Below are 15,949 nucleotides of genomic sequence, written 5' to 3' on the forward strand. Positions count from 1 at the left end.
CAAATTTAACCCCATTCACACCCGAGACCTTGTAACACTAATGAGTCACATGACACCAGGGAGAGAAAACGGCTAATTGGCTAATTGGGGGACATTTTCACTTAGGGGTGTACTCACTTTTGTGGCCAGCTGTTTAGACATTAATGGCTGTGTGTTGAGTTATTTTGAGGGGACAGCAAATTTACACTGTTATACAAGCTGTACACTCACTACTTTACATTGTAGCAAAGTGTTTATATTGCAGCCATTTGCTAAAATCATTTAAGTTATTTTTTTTTCCTCATTAATGTACACACAGCACCCCATATTGACAGAAAAACACAGAATTGTTGACGTTTTTGCAGATTTATTAAAAAAGAAAAACTGAAATATCATGTGGTCCTAAGTATTCAGACCCTTTGCTGTGACACTCATATATTTAACTCAGGTGCTGTCCATTTCTTCTGATCATCCTTGAGATGGTTCTACACCTTCATTTGAGTCTAGCTGTGTTTGATTATACTGATTGGACTTGATTAGGAATGTCACACATCTGTCTATATAAGACCTTACAGCTCACAGTGCATGTCAGAGCAAATGAGAATCATGAGGTCAAAGGAACTGCCTGAAGAGCTCAGAGACAGAATTGTGGCAAGGCACAGATCTGGCCAAGGTTACAAAAAATTTCTGCTGCACTTAAGGTTCCCAAGAGCACAGTGGCCTCCATTCCTTAAATGGAAGACGTTTGGGATGACCAGAACCCTTCCTAGAGCTGGCCGTCCGGCCAAACTGAGCTATCGGGGGGGAAGAGCCTTGGTGAGAGAGGTAAAGAAGAACCCAAAGATCACTGTGGCTGAGCTCCAGAGATGCAGTTGGGAGATGGGAGAAAGTTGTAGAAAGTCAACCATCACTGCAGCCCTCCACCAGTTGGGGCTTTATGGCAGAGTGGCCCGATGGAAGCCTCTCCTCAGTGCAAGACACATGAAAGCCTGCATGGAGTTTGCTAAAAAACACCTGAAGGACTCCAAGATGGTGAGAAATAAGATTCTCTGGTCTGATGAGACCCAGATAGAACTTTTTGGCCTTAATTCTAAGCGGTATGTGTGGAGAAAACCAGGCACTGCTCATCACCTGTCCAATACAGTCCCAACAGTGAAGCATGGTGGTGGCAGCATCATGCTGTGGGGGTGTTTTTCAGCTGCAGGGACAGGACGACTGGTTGCAATTGAGGGAAAGATGAATGCGGCCAAGTACAGGGATATCCTGGATGAAAACCTTCTCCAGAGTGCTCAGGACCTCAGACTGGGCCGAAGGTTTACCTTCCAACAAGACAATGACCCTAAGCACACAGCTAAAATAACGAAGGAGTGGCTTCCCAACAACTCTGTGACTGTTCTTGAATAGTCCAGCCAGAGCCCTGACTTAAACCCAATTGAGCATCTCTGGAGAGACCTAAAAATGGCTGTTCACCAACGTTTACCATCCAACCTGACCGAACTGGAGAGGATCTGCAAGGAGGGATGGCAGAGGATCCCCAAATCCAGGTGTGAACAACTTGTTGCATCTTTCCCAAAAAGACTCATGGCTGTATTAGATCAAAAGGGTGCTTCTACTAAATACTGAGCAAAGGGTCTGAATACTTAGGACCATGTGATATTTCAGTTTTTCTTTTTTAATAAATCTGCAAAAATGTCAACAATTCTGTGTTTTTCTGTCAATATGGGGTGCTGTGTGTACATTGAGGAAAAAAATTAACTTAAATGATTTTAGCAAATGGCTGCAATATAACAAAGAGTGAAAAATTTAAGGGGGTCTGAATACTTTCCGTACCCACTGTATATATATATATATATATATATATATATATATACACACACACACATACACATACCCAAATTTGATGCCAAAGAAATAAGCAAAGCTACACAAAAGCCTTCACACCTGATCTTCAAGACAACACTATAAATACAATACAGCTAGATCTAAGTCTGGATGATTACTTACATCAGTTTACATTGTCATTTCACTCAGCTAAAAAACTTTACAGAAATAATGTGTATTATGAAGCGCTGTATTATGCCGAAATCAAAGTCACGAGAACATCATTGGATATTCTGGTTGTTTCAATATATTTAGTAGATACGGAGTTCTCCATTGTGATCGTATCAGTCAGAATTCTTTTATTTTCACTGCATTCAAACAGAACATTACGTTATGTTGCCACTCAGTGGGTGTAACCGCAGTAACTTCCGCCTACTGTGATGTTGTCTGCATACCCTCTATACATTCAGTGTGTTTGCCAGGTGATGGTGTTAGTATCGTTTGATTTGTGGAGGAGTTATGATGATACAGAGACAGAACCAAAGGGAGGAAAGTACCTTCTCCAACGGGAATTTGTTTTTCCCAATAGAGGCAAGAGTTAGCTTGTATGATCCGACAAGTAGAAAGCTACTGGTGCGCACTGCGTTTGGACCACCGGGGCTAGACACAACTGAAAATGAAGAAACAAAGTGAACAAAAATTAATACTAATAACAGTTTGAAAATATTAGTTGAATTGAACAGCTTTTAAAAGCTCATTAATACTAACCAGGTGTTTGGAGGTTGCTCTTCTAAAATAGATGGGACCAAAAAAAAAGAACTTTACATTTTTTTATTGTTTATAACAAATGAATGTTATGGTACTGTATTACATGTCGTACAATATTAAATGCTGTATTACATATTACAATATTACATTACGAGGGAGAAAACATGCACGAGGTGAAGTGACCTTTAAATTAAAGATACATGAGGCCCTGTAGACTTATGCAAGCAGTTTTACATTCTTCAGTTTCATAAGTTATTTATTGATAGGTTTTTTTTTTGGAGACAGATTTTTATAAAAAAAAAAATCAAAAACCTCAAATCAAGATGAATATTGGGGTGTGGAATTTTTCCCCAGAGGAAGAATGAATTTGGCCTAAACAGATTTTTGATCATTTTGCGGAGTCTTCCGTTTTCACTGATTATTAATAATTGTCTTTAAAACATGGGTAAGTTTTTTTTCCACTTTCTTTTGAGCATCATATTTTCCTCTGAACATGAAGACGGAGTGTCCTTGAATAATAACAGTGTAACTGTAGTGATATATGGAATAATGTGCTTCAGAAATCATTCTAACATGCTGATTTGGTGGTGCTTAGGAAACATTTCTTAATCAGTTGAAAACAATTGTGCTGCTTAATATTTTTGTGGAACCCCTAATAAAGATAATGATTCATTGTTTAGTAGAAAAATAAAAAGAACAGCTTTTTTTTGTAACACTGTAAAAATGTCACTTTGATCAATTCAGTGTATACTTGCTGAATAAAACCATTAAAAAAAAATTCACCCCTTTTGACCAGTAGCATGTGTTGAGGTTAAAATGAACAGACTACTTACAGAGATAGCAAGGAACCTTTTTGGTGTGATAGCCTGTGGAGATAATTTAGGAAACATTTCTTAATCAATATGTTGAAAACAATTGTGCTGCTTAATATTTTTGTGGAACCCCTAATAAAGATACTGATTCATTGTTTAGTAGAAAAATAAAAAGAACAGCTTTTTTTTGTAACACTGTAAAAATGTCACTTTGATCAATTCAGTGTATACTTGCTGAATAAAACCATTAAAAAAAAATTCACCCCTTTTGACCAGTAGCATGTGTTGAGGTTAAAATGAACAGACTACTTACAGAGATAGCAAGGAACCTTTTTGGTGTGATAGCCTGTGGAGATAATTTTATTTCAGAGTAAAATATAGTGAACAATACTTATAACAGCTTATAATAGACAAAAACAGCACTACGGAGTACTACTGAGACTGAGACAAAAGGCCTTTTTAGTCAAGAAATGAATAAAAATACCCTTCACCGTGCACTTTGTTCAGACTGATGAGACAAGACATTAAAAAATAAATAAAATAACTTAAAACTGCTTGCACACCAGCAAGTGATGATTTTAAAACACAGCATACCAACAAGCATGCTTCCATGTCATGGAAATGCCTCAGGAGAATCTAGACATGCTGACTGCTGCTCTTTAGAGTAGCCGTTCATTAAAACTTAGTGTTACACACTACACTTCTTTGTACACCGAGTCATTTTAACCGTCTATGAGTCTACCTTTGACTTGAGCTTTTTCCTCTTGTCAGGGTTCAGCTCCCTTTTCTGAACCTAAGAGAAAAACAAACATTTACTAAATCTCTTTGATAAAGGTTTAATTTGTGTTCAAAAGGCATGCATTTCACTTGAAAGCAAATTAAAAAGCTGTACTTACAAAACAGTAGACCTCAATATCAATCTCAAAGTCATTAGAGACATCAGACCTGCACACAAGAAAAGTAATAATAGGATAAACACTACACTGAGGTGATAGGGATTGTCAAGAGTGGCTTGATAGGAAATAACACTTACAAAGTGAATCTGGTGGAGAAGGTCAAAGCATCACCACTTAGACCAGTGCGTGTGCTTGCTAGAGTCGTCGCCACTGTGTTCTCAGCTCCAGCACGGATCATCACAAAGTAGTAATGGTTTCCACATTCTTACATCACAATTATGACATGAGTGAGTGTCTGATTGGGCATTAAGGTGCTAAACAAAAAGTATATATATATATATATATATAAACCAGAAACACTCTCACCAGGCTTGTTGGCAGAAGAACAGATAAAGTCAGCCTTCAGAGGGAGTTGCAGCTCCAGCAGTGAGATGGAACCTTTAGAAGCAGGTATACCCACATCCACCTGGGCACTGCTTGTGCTTTTCTTTTGGGCTGTTGGACCCTCTGCTTTTAGCCGGTCCAGTTCAGCCTTCAGAGCAGTCCTCCTTTCAGCTGACGCAGAACAAAAGAAGTGATTAGTCCAAGTTTAAGAAATAAAATCATCTGAAACATTCACCCATGTAGCGCAAAAAGGAAAATATCACTTACTGGCAATAAGCAGCAGTCTCTCAGCCTCAGCCTCCACTTGAGCTCCTTTCCCATGTTCTTCATCTGTGCAGCAGTTGAGAGCCTGACTAGCCTGATGGATCACTGTCTGCTGCAGGTTCATCTCATTGGTCAACATCTGAGAACACAAAGTGGCATCATAAATTCCATTCAGATCAAAGACAGTTCACTCATATTACTGTGACTAGGAGAAACTGCAATGTGCAATAGGGCAAAATAAGTCCCGCCTTCTAATTAAAAGAGCCAGTTGCAATTGGTCAAGTAATTGCATCACTGCGGCTGTTGTTAGAAAGTCTAGTTCCCATCTAGTTTCCCATGTTTGCGCTTCTAAATGTGGCAAGTCACTAAGCTAACAGGTGCCAGCACAATTTATACATTGCATATATATATTTTTTATATATGGAAGAATAGATCTTAATTTCATCTATAAATTTCTCATGCTATAGCTGGTGGAGGAGGTCAAAGCATCGCCACTTAGACCAGTGCGTGTGCACTATTTGTTTTCATAATATAGCTTTCTAATAAACCTGGCATTGTATACTACAAATATTGTCTGGCTGCTTAGGTTCCTCTATTTTAAGTGACTTGATAAAACTGTCTGCTAAATTCATAAATGTAAAGTGTAAAATATAAGGCATACATAACTCATTGCTAAAAAGAAAATGCATGATTTTTAATTGACAGGGCCCAAATCATAAAAAAATAAAATAGATAACATTTTTGTACAGACCTTCATTTTCTGCTTGATGTTGATGTGACTGGAGCTCCCATTGGTCTCCATTCTCTGAGACACATCCTCTTTCCTCACTATCACCTGTTTAACATGAGGTCTCTCTGACTCAGTCTTAATCCTTGTGGATCTGTAGGCATCAATGCTAAAATCAAACAATCATGCATTAAATACAAATCATACTCAACAAATCAGATTGAATGTTGCTTGAAAAGAGACAACGAGCAGATGCACACCTGTAGAGAAGGTTCTGGTTTTGCTGCTCATCTACGACATCGATGCCGTCAGATGATCCAGCTCGTAACATGCGTGTCCTTTGGAACTTACTGGGTCTGGATACACTCTCAGGGGTGGAACTCTTCTCAATAAATGAGCTGGCAGGAGTCGATGTCTGGACCAAAATAAAAGTTAAATTGAGATGTAACATCAGTTTTCAAATTATTCAGCATTATCACTGTTTTTTTAGCAAAGGACTTACATCCTTAGGGCTCACCATAGGCTTTCTTTCTGGGCTCTTGACCACAGCTGCTACAGTCTCTGCGAGTGGAGCAAGGAGAGACATGGAGGAGATATTCAGAGCATCTTCATCTGCATCCTCCTCATCACTTTGCTCCTCGCTCTCATCCAGGACTCCATCAAACAGCTCATTTATTATCTCAGAGTTAACAGAGTCATCCACGTTCATCTCAATCTCACGCACTTCATCTATTTCTACAATGTAAACAAGAACGTTCATGATCAAAAACATGTAATGGGAATTAGCGATATAATAAGGTTTCAAAATATGACTGTTTAACTACTCATATTCCAATAAACATGAGAACAACTATAACATTACTATGAATAAAACAACATGAAAATGCAGCAAAGACATACATAATTGGACAGAACAAAGAAAATTAACAGCTGGATGACTTAGAAGAACACATTTAACTATATTATATAGTTTTTATAATAAAATACCTTTTTCACTAGATTTAGAAGGACTGTTGAGAACTTCAGGCACTGGCACAGAAGGCTCATTATTATGCACTGGCACAGAAGTCGGACTCTGTACAGACAGTTCAATTTCCTGAGGATAAAAAAAAAATGGTTATATTAAGTAACATTAAGTTCTTTGGCTTCCCATTCCTATCATAAAATTAAGTACTGGGTTTATAAAAGAGGCACAACAGACTTTGGAAAAACGAATAGCTCAAATCAAAGTCATAATTTATATTGCTATATTTCTCTTCAGTATCAGTGTGATTAGTATTAGTAGTTTTATTGATTTGGCTTTGTCATGTCAGCTACATGAAAACAAAGAAATTGTGATATTAAAAAATATTGATAAAACAGATTTTTTTACACTATATTTTATAGAAAAATATGGACTATAATCTTACTAGGGTTGCAAAGGGGCAGAAATATTCCAAGTTTGAAACTTACCAGGAATTTATGGGAATTAATTTTGTTTGATCATAGGCTCACATGCATGCAAACTAAAACAAACAAATTTAAAAAATGACTTTTGGATTGGATTGGGGGGGGGGGGGGGGGGGGGGGGGAATTAATTTAACACATCCTTGTTGAATAAAAGTATTAATTTATTAAAAAAATTAGAACATATACACTGACCCCAAATTTTTGAATGGTAGGGTATTGTTAAAAAGGGATTTCTATTTTAAATAAATGCTGTTTTTTTTTACTCTTTATTCAAAGAATCCGTAATAAAAAAAAATATATACATATTAAGCAGCACAATGGTTTCCAAAATTGATAATAAATCAGCATATTAGAATGATTTCTGAAGAATCATGTGACACTGAAGACTGGAGTAATGATGTAAAATTCAGCGTTGCATCACAGAAATACATTGTTTTAAAGTATATTAAAACAGAAAAACATTATTTTTAATTGTAATATCGGTAGTACCGCGCAATATTACCGTTTTGTTCTGCATTTTTGATCAAATAAATGAAGGCTTGATGAGCAAAAGATATGCAATGTTTAAAAACATTAAAAATAGTAATGTATCCAAACGTTTGACCAGTACTGTACTTCTGTATGATAACAGAAAACTGGCTACCAGAAAGAGCATCACAGCTTGAGCTAGCTAGCACATACCTCATAAATTGTCAATGAAATAGTGCTAACTCGCTTAGATTTTTCATATCTTGATTTACTGGCTAACTAGCTACTGTATAAACACTTTTTGGTATTTACTAGCAGGGCCGTCCTTAGCTGACGCGGGGTCCAGTGCGACCGCACCAGTTGTACCTCCTCAAAGGACGGCCCTGTTTACTAGTTAAACTTGAATCCAAAAGATCAAATAGATTTAGAATATCAAAACTTACATGTAGTCTTTGGGCTCAAATGCAGCAAGTGTGTCTTCAGAGAAAATGGAGGGCAAACCCCCTCTTAGGTGACTAAGGGCAGGGCTGTACAGTGCGACGAAAAAACTGGTCTGTGCGATGAATAAATTTACCACTGTAGCACGCGTGCGATACAGTTCTGCATGTTCATAACACAGCCGCTTAATAGTGTGAAGTGATTTCGTTGTGCTTGTTTGTGTGTGTGAGATTGATTATACTTGGTAGTTAAGGGGTGTGCGATATGACGATTTTTGATCGTGGACGATTAAAATGTCTCCACGATCTGCTTTTGAAGAAATATCGTTGTATCGTGCTACAGCGTGCTAACACCACATGCATTCACATCAGTGTTAGCTCAGCGGTAGAGTTACTTTCACGGGACACTGCACTTATGCGCAATCACAAAACTACATTATTTCCATCTGCTTTAAAGCAATACCGGTTAAACATTTAATTCACATGCTGTTCAGCATGCGCTTTTTCTGAGCGTGTATTCCTGAAGCGCGCTCACACTGAGAGCCTGTCAAAAATTGCCTGATTATTTGACTAAGTTGTCTTTCGTGTCTGATTGATTTCGCGTCTAATATACGGTCAAAAACACACAAGGTTTACATATAAACACAGTTGGTTATGTCTAAAACGAAAGTAAACAGTTGAGAGAGAGAAACGTGTGCAGCTCTTAAAGGGACAGTAGCTACCAAATATGCTGCCGACTATCATTAAAGGGATAGTTCACCCAAAAAAATTAATTTCTGTCATTATATACTCACTCACATTTTTTCCCCAAACCTGTATTAATTGCTTTATTGTGCTGAACACAAAAGAAGATATTTTGAAGAATGTGAGTAACCACACAGTAGCTGGTCCACACTGACTTTTACAGTAGGAAAACAATTCCATGGAAGTCACTGTGGACCAGCAACTGCTTGGTTACCCAAATTCTTCAAAAATAACTTATGTTCAACAGACGAAATAAACTACTTCAGGTTTAAACAACTTGAGTAAATGATGGTATAAAAATGAAAAAAATCACTCACTGTTCTTGACTGAAGAACTTAACAGTTAGTTGCTTTTAAAAAAGTATAATTGATGTATAGAGTATATAGTGTTTTATTTTAATATTTGTTCATTCAATTTCTTGAATGTTACTTCTAAATACTGTACCTGAAAAATAAAGCACTGTTTGTTTTATTTGTATATTATGTGTATTTGTAATGTATATCTGTGTTCTTATTTTCTAATAACAAAGATTTAAAAAATGACAGATTTTTATCTTTTCTCACTTTGGTCTAAATGTCTGTCATTCTGTTTTATTTTATATTTTGTCATGGTGTTATGTTTCTGCACTCTTCCATTTTTAGCACCATCCTTTTTTTTTGTCTAAAAACAATTGTTGTGATGGTTTGTATTTTTTGTGCTCTGTATGGGACATCAGTGCCTGATTAAGTGATGAACTCCATTATTGTGTTTGTTTTCAGACATGATAACAGACGTTTTATACTTGTGCTAGACCGGTCATGATAACAACTTTTTGTTGTGTGATATATTGTCCCAGAAATAATTGCGATAAGCAATATTATTGTCATTTAAAAGAACTTTTACGCCACTGAATATATAATCATAATGTAACAGCATAATAATGCAAGAAAGCCTACACACTTCCAAATGACAACAAACTTTAAATTTTTAAGAATATTTAGATCATGGAAATTAAGTATCAAAATATTAGATACCTTAAAAAAACCTGAATAAATAGAATCTCCATAAATAGTGTATGGAGATTCTTTCATCTACAGATTTTTCCCTGACCTTCTTCTCTCTATAAATTCAGGGTGCACACTATTGCTGAAAAACACAATCACTACTTAGCAGTCAGATGTTTGCATGAACAAAGGCACAGATCCCTAAACAAGACCATATCTGCAGATGAAACTTTTTTTTTTTGTAGAAGCATTGTTTTTTTTTTATTTGAACAAGCACCTCATGACTACGCCACGTTATGTACGAGAAGCTGCAAAAGACACGGGCGCAAGTGGAATTTACAAAACATGGTGACATTAATTTTTAAGTAAATATAATGGGCGATATATTGCATCACCAAAAATGTTTGAGGTCATGTACATATATTGCACGATAAGTCAATATATTGATTATTGCGACAGGCCTAGCATGTACTACAACATTTTGGCCTGTGCTACAAAACTTTCAACCTCTGTAGCACCAGTGCTATGTGAAAAACAATTTAACGTACAGCCCTGAAGGGGGATTATGTGTGGGGGAAAGTCATTTTTAGACTTCGGTTTTATTATCTCACCTAAATGTTTGTTCAATCAGTGTATTTGTTTTTACAATGGCTATTGTAAATATTCCTATTGTATAGCCTATTTTAGTTGCACAGTATATTACACGCAGCACAAGGGAAGTTTTTTTTTTTTTTTTTTAATATTCATGTAATTTACATGAATACTTACCAAGATGGACATTTTGATGTTTTGTGTGCAGGATATAAGAAATTATCCGTTCATGTTATGGAGGAAAGCACAGTGCATGTAGGGAGTGTGGCCTCAATAGCCCTGCAGTAAGCAGTGTGCATGCGATTGAGCAGTGTGTAGGGTAGAAATTAAACTGATATTGCATTAAATCTGTTTGTTTTAACCAAGATTATGTGGCAAGTTTTTTTTTTTCCAGTTTACTCCCATTAATTCCCATGGAAAGTTTCCAGTCTTGAAAATTCCCGGAATTTTGCAACCCTAAATCTTACACAATCAGATTGTGTTGCACTATCCCATTTACAAGCAGCAGCAGCAGAAAACATGATAGCAAACCTTGTTTTCAGGGTCATTCTTGACCTCACTGAGATTCTCTTTGCTCCTCAACTTGTTGCCTTTTTGAAATCGATTACGAATTTGTGCTAGCTCTGCCTCTCGCTCCTATTAATAATAAATAGGAGATTAGTGCTGATGTTTCATATGCAATTCAACAAATATGCCTTTTAAATATTTAAGAATACATGCCATTTTCTGCTTCTGAGTGAGGACAGCTGTAGTGGAGGTGGTCTGGGTGCACCCCAGCCTCTCCTGGAGCAGCCTGGACTTGGGGGTGGCAGAGGGAGTAGCCACAGGTGTGTGTCCTTGACCTCCTAATGCGGAGGGAGAATTCTGGTTGCGCTCCTGGCACCTTTCTCCAAAACGCTCCAAAAATGATTTGACACCTACTAAAGGTCAACATAAGCAAACATAAGTTCACAGGCTTACACTTCAGTGTAGAAAAAGAAGAAGAAGAAGAAGAGAAACAGCACTGACCAGTAGTTCCAGCTGGGCCTCTGTGCTGTAAGGGTGTTGTGTCCTTGGTAAACCTCTCACGAGTCTGATGTATGACGGAAACATCAGCAGTAGAAGAGGGTTTAGGTGTCAAAATTGGTTTTGCAGGGCTTGAATTAAGTGCTGCTCCAGAATTCAATTTAGATGGGCCCTGGTTCTTCAGGGGACTCTGAGAGATGCAACCTCTGTGTGGACTGGAGGGAGATGCTGTCAAAGATTTAAGTGGACTGGAGGGCTGAGTGGAGGGATAAACCTTTAGTGGGCTGGAAACAGGAGAGGGACCTGCTTGAGTCAGTCTGGGCTGAGGAAATTCTGTCTTCTGAGGACTAGGTGGAACCACTCTGGTTGACTTGACTGGAGAGTAAACTGTTGGCTATAAGAACAAACATTTTTATATCTTTTTACACAAGACTCTCCCCCCCTCACCAAAGACAGCGCACAACAAACACACAACACAACACAACCTTACATAATAAAAAGGATAGAACAGAATCTGTTGTTGGCGTGACCCACCTGCTGACCGCTGTCAACAGACTTGTGTGGAGCTGGTTGGGCAGTCTGAGGTCGTTCCACAGCAGGACTTGGCTTGGTACGGTTACTTGTCACTGTACTGACAGGAGGGTGCACACAGGCCGTGCCAGGCTGTGCTTGTGCATTGTCCCGGCGAGTGGGCGGGTGTCCAAGGTCATCTTCCCAGGAACCGATTGTGGCAGCAAGGTTTGCCAGTCTACCCTTTCTTCCAAAGGGGAGCTCAGAGTTTGTTGGGGTAGCAGTAGGGAGATCCACTTTGTGAGACTTCAGAGGAGATAAAACTACGTTCACTGGGACTGTTTCTGAGGTCCCTGAAAGCACAATTTTGTGTTTAATACATAGTTAGATTACTTATTTGTCATTCTGAGAGTCATATTATATACGATGTAGGGCTGTCACGATAACCGCAATACCGCGCTATTGACGAGCAAACCGCAGAGGAATGCAAGAACCGCAGCAACCGCGATTTTTGCGGGTTTTCTTTTTTCGTAAGGTTATGCCCTTCTCGTTTTACACTTCATGCATGTGGACTGAATATTAAACAAGTTAGTAATGATAACAATGTGTACCATGCTGATTTGTAGAGGCTCTGTAGATTTGCACTTAACAAGCCTAAACAGACAGTGAATGAGAGAGAGATCGACTGAGCGCGTGCGATTACTTGCGTCTATCCTACAGGCCGAGTCATATATATTTGTGAAAATAGGTTGTCATGTCCAAGGAAAGCGAAATCTCTGTCTTAGCATCGACGCATAGCTGGTCAGCTGAGCCTTCTAGTGGTGCTCAAAGTTAAAATGCTTTCAACAGCGTGTTTCATTACGTCTCTCGGAATGAATGAATCAGCGTTTTTGAACGTGTAGTTGAATGACAGTCACTTTCCACCACCTTGTGGCGCAACACTGTAACTGCACTGACTGACAGCCCGTCTAGAACGTGCGCAGGTGGAAATATCAATAGAAAGTCTCTTGTCCAGTCAGATTAGAAAATCAGATTACAACTAGGCTAACTGTTATACATATAGGCTAACGATAGCCTAACGATCTTATTGTCAGGTATATGTTCTGTTATGTGGATTGTTATTTTGTCATTCTCTTCCGTTTACTTCACTTCCTGTTTCAGGGTGTCTACAGATATGAACAAGTTAAATGTAAGACTTAAGACCTTTTTAATACCACCTTATGTGAAATTTAAGACCAAGCCTGTGATGGAAACACACATTACATACGTATATGTAATATTTAAAGCGTTTAAATGTAAAAATGTAGAAAAATATCATTGCTGTCAAAAATTCTATTTGTTATTACGATATACAGTGAACTTTTGATTACAACTAGGCTAACTGTTATACATATAGGCTAACGATAGCCTAACGATCTTATTGTCAGGTATATGTTCTGTTATGTGGACTGTTATTTTGTCATTCTCTTCCGTTTACTTCACTTCCTGTTTCAGGGTGTCTACAGATATGAACAAGTTAAATTTAAGACTTAAGACCTTTTTAATACCACCTTATGTGAAATTTAAGACCAAGCCTGTGATGGAAACACACATTACATACGTATATGTAATATTTAAAGCGTTTAAATGTAAAAATGTAGAAAAATATCATTGCTGTCAAAAATTCTATTTGTTATTACGATATACAGTGAACTTTTCATATCAGCAGACAATATCCCATACAAAATATTCCCACAAAACAAAAGTGTCGCATCACCGAGATTTTTGGTGGTGTAAACAATGTTAAAATGTTTTTAACATTTACCACAGGATGTCATTTACCTTTATAAAGGCCAATCTTTTTTTTTTACCTTATTAAATGTATGCGTCATCTTTCAAGTCAAAATCTTACAATTGATCAATAAATGTAATACACTACAGGGCTGTTACCAATCAAATTAAATAATTACAAAATTACAACAGCCAATAAATAATGTTATGGGATTAATGTTGTAAATTAAATTTTGAACATACAAATAAGAAATGTTGGGGAAAAATGCATGCTTTTAAGCATGAGACTAAACCGCCAGTAGGTGGCGGTAAGTCACTTATTCGGATGTCATTTACCTTTATAAAGGCCAATCTTTTTTTTTTACCTTATTAAATGTATGCGTCATCTTTCAAGTGAAATTCTTACAATTGATCAAGAAATTTAATACACTACAGGGCTGTTACCAATCAAATTAAATTACAAAATTACAACAGCAATAAATAATGTTATGGGATTAATGTTGTAAATTAAATTTTGAACATACAAATAAGAAATGTTGGGGAAAAATGCATGCTTTTAAGCATGAGACTAAACCGCCAGTAGGTGGCAGTAAGTCACTTATTCATTCAACCGATTCCTTCAAACCTCTGAATCATTCAGTAACAATGTCAGGTGTGGCTTGGAGAATGTGTGCAATAATTCTGTTCTGATCTTTGTTTGGAACTATTGAAATAGAACAAAACTCAATTGTGTCTAAAAATGTAAGTAACTTCATATACTTTATTTATATACTTGTTTGTTGAACTAAAATCAATGTAACATTTGCAATCGTGAAAATATTCAGCAAAATAGATCCCTTGTTCATGGTATGTTACTTGACTATATCATGCTATAAATAAACTAAACATTTAGAATTTTTACCTCAGTATGTTTGTTCTGTGAGTTTCTTTGTGTGCCGTACGCTCATTTGATTTGATTTCTCCATGAAAGTCTCTCACAGAGACAGGCAGCACGAGCCTCAACAGCGCGACATTGATCATAGAAATACACTATCAATCGCTGTTTAAGCTAAATGTAATAAAATCAGAAGAATCATTTGCGCGTTTTGATGCGTGATTTTATTGTCACTTAATTTTAATCAGGCTATTAGTCCTGTTGGGCAAGTACAATTCTCAAGCCATTTTTCAGTAAACTTGCATTAACCCATTTAAAGTACCGTATTGACCCGAATATAAGACAATGTTTTTTTCTTGGAAATACATCTGAGATTTGGCTTTTAAAAAGCCTTTTTCCAAAAGGTACATCTGGAAAAAGGGCGGCTGTCTTATATTCGGGCCAATACGGTAGTTCGGAGGCTGGACAGCGAGCTGGTGCTCGACTGTATTCTGTAACCGCAATTCTCTCTGATGACGCAGTAACTACAGCGGAGAAAAAGTACTCTTGATGGACACTCACTGGGTCCGTCAGACTGGAGCAGTTCCTTTTTATCATGCATGGGTTCCGTTTATCTGCACTGATCATCTCCGAGCGTGAACAAACCAGCGGCTCATTCTAGCAGAACATCTCACACTCATGATTAACAGCCCCCGTTACTGAGCAAGACCGAACACATTCCTGCAGTGTGGCTGTTGGTTGGCTGTCTCCCAGGGAATGAGTGGAAATTTCAGTTAGTGAGGATTTCATGTCCATGGAATTTTGTCATGTGACCCTGTAGAGGAATCCTATTGGCTAGAGTCAAATCAGGCTTCCTGTATTCAACCAGAGCCACACGTTATGGGCACAGCCCTGACAGCTATTGTTTTTTCCTTATTCAAAAACATTTTATATTGAAATGGCTGATATTTAGATGTAGCAAGATATTCAATTCAGATATCTCAAGGATTGAATGCACTGTGCTTATTCAGAGCCTACTTTGCATTTTGACAAAAACCTTAAAAAAAACCGTTAACATCGGCTCATTGAATACAGAAACAACCATAACGTACTCAAACAATAGACAAAACAACACAATCCAAGAGATGTTAACTTAAGTGATTTAAAGTCAAACACGTATAACAGAATATTTTTTAAAAAGGCGAATATGACTGGCCTCAAAACAACACAAAAACATCAGCATGACACATTTTCAGCATCAGTTTGTTTAAATTATATTGCAAGTAAAAGTAACGTTAGCTTTATTATATGCTAGCTTATGATCAAGTAGACAAGCATTAGCTTTACTCAAACGTTACACTATAAATAAAAACGGCAAAACGACACGTTATAAGCTAATAAGTAGCTTAATAGGTCAATAAAATGATAAGTTAATAAGTAAACGACGGTACACGGTGGACTGGTGCTAACGTTAGTTTATATCCATAC

The 15,949-nt window shown here is 37.4% G+C and overlaps 1 protein-coding gene across 1 annotated transcript in view; it reads right to left on the minus strand.

The window, feature by feature from the left end:
• The window catches only part of anln (anillin, actin binding protein), a 23,369-nt gene that overhangs the window by 6,345 nt on the left and 1,075 nt on the right, over positions 1-15,949 (minus strand). The window contains exons 2-17 of the mRNA XM_016249587.1: positions 11,863-12,191; positions 11,332-11,722; positions 11,044-11,243; positions 10,855-10,959; positions 6,639-6,747; positions 6,154-6,386; positions 5,912-6,066; positions 5,676-5,820; positions 4,928-5,063; positions 4,643-4,831; positions 4,414-4,540; positions 4,277-4,325; positions 4,123-4,173; positions 3,402-3,434; positions 2,569-2,590; positions 2,358-2,470 (exon numbers count right to left, since the gene is read on the minus strand). Coding sequence (XP_016105073.1) covers positions 2,358-2,470; positions 2,569-2,590; positions 3,402-3,434; positions 4,123-4,173; positions 4,277-4,325; positions 4,414-4,540; positions 4,643-4,831; positions 4,928-5,063; positions 5,676-5,820; positions 5,912-6,066; positions 6,154-6,386; positions 6,639-6,747; positions 10,855-10,959; positions 11,044-11,243; positions 11,332-11,722; positions 11,863-12,191 — 2,387 coding nt within the window. The remainder of the gene's footprint in view (positions 1-2,357; positions 2,471-2,568; positions 2,591-3,401; positions 3,435-4,122; positions 4,174-4,276; positions 4,326-4,413; positions 4,541-4,642; positions 4,832-4,927; positions 5,064-5,675; positions 5,821-5,911; positions 6,067-6,153; positions 6,387-6,638; positions 6,748-10,854; positions 10,960-11,043; positions 11,244-11,331; positions 11,723-11,862; positions 12,192-15,949) is intronic.

The sequence above is a fragment of the Sinocyclocheilus grahami genome, unplaced genomic scaffold (assembly GCF_001515645.1).
Source record: "Sinocyclocheilus grahami isolate Dianchi unplaced genomic scaffold, SAMN03320097.WGS_v1.1 scaffold940.1, whole genome shotgun sequence".
In the NCBI taxonomy this organism is placed as follows: Eukaryota; Metazoa; Chordata; class Actinopteri; order Cypriniformes; family Cyprinidae; genus Sinocyclocheilus; species Sinocyclocheilus grahami.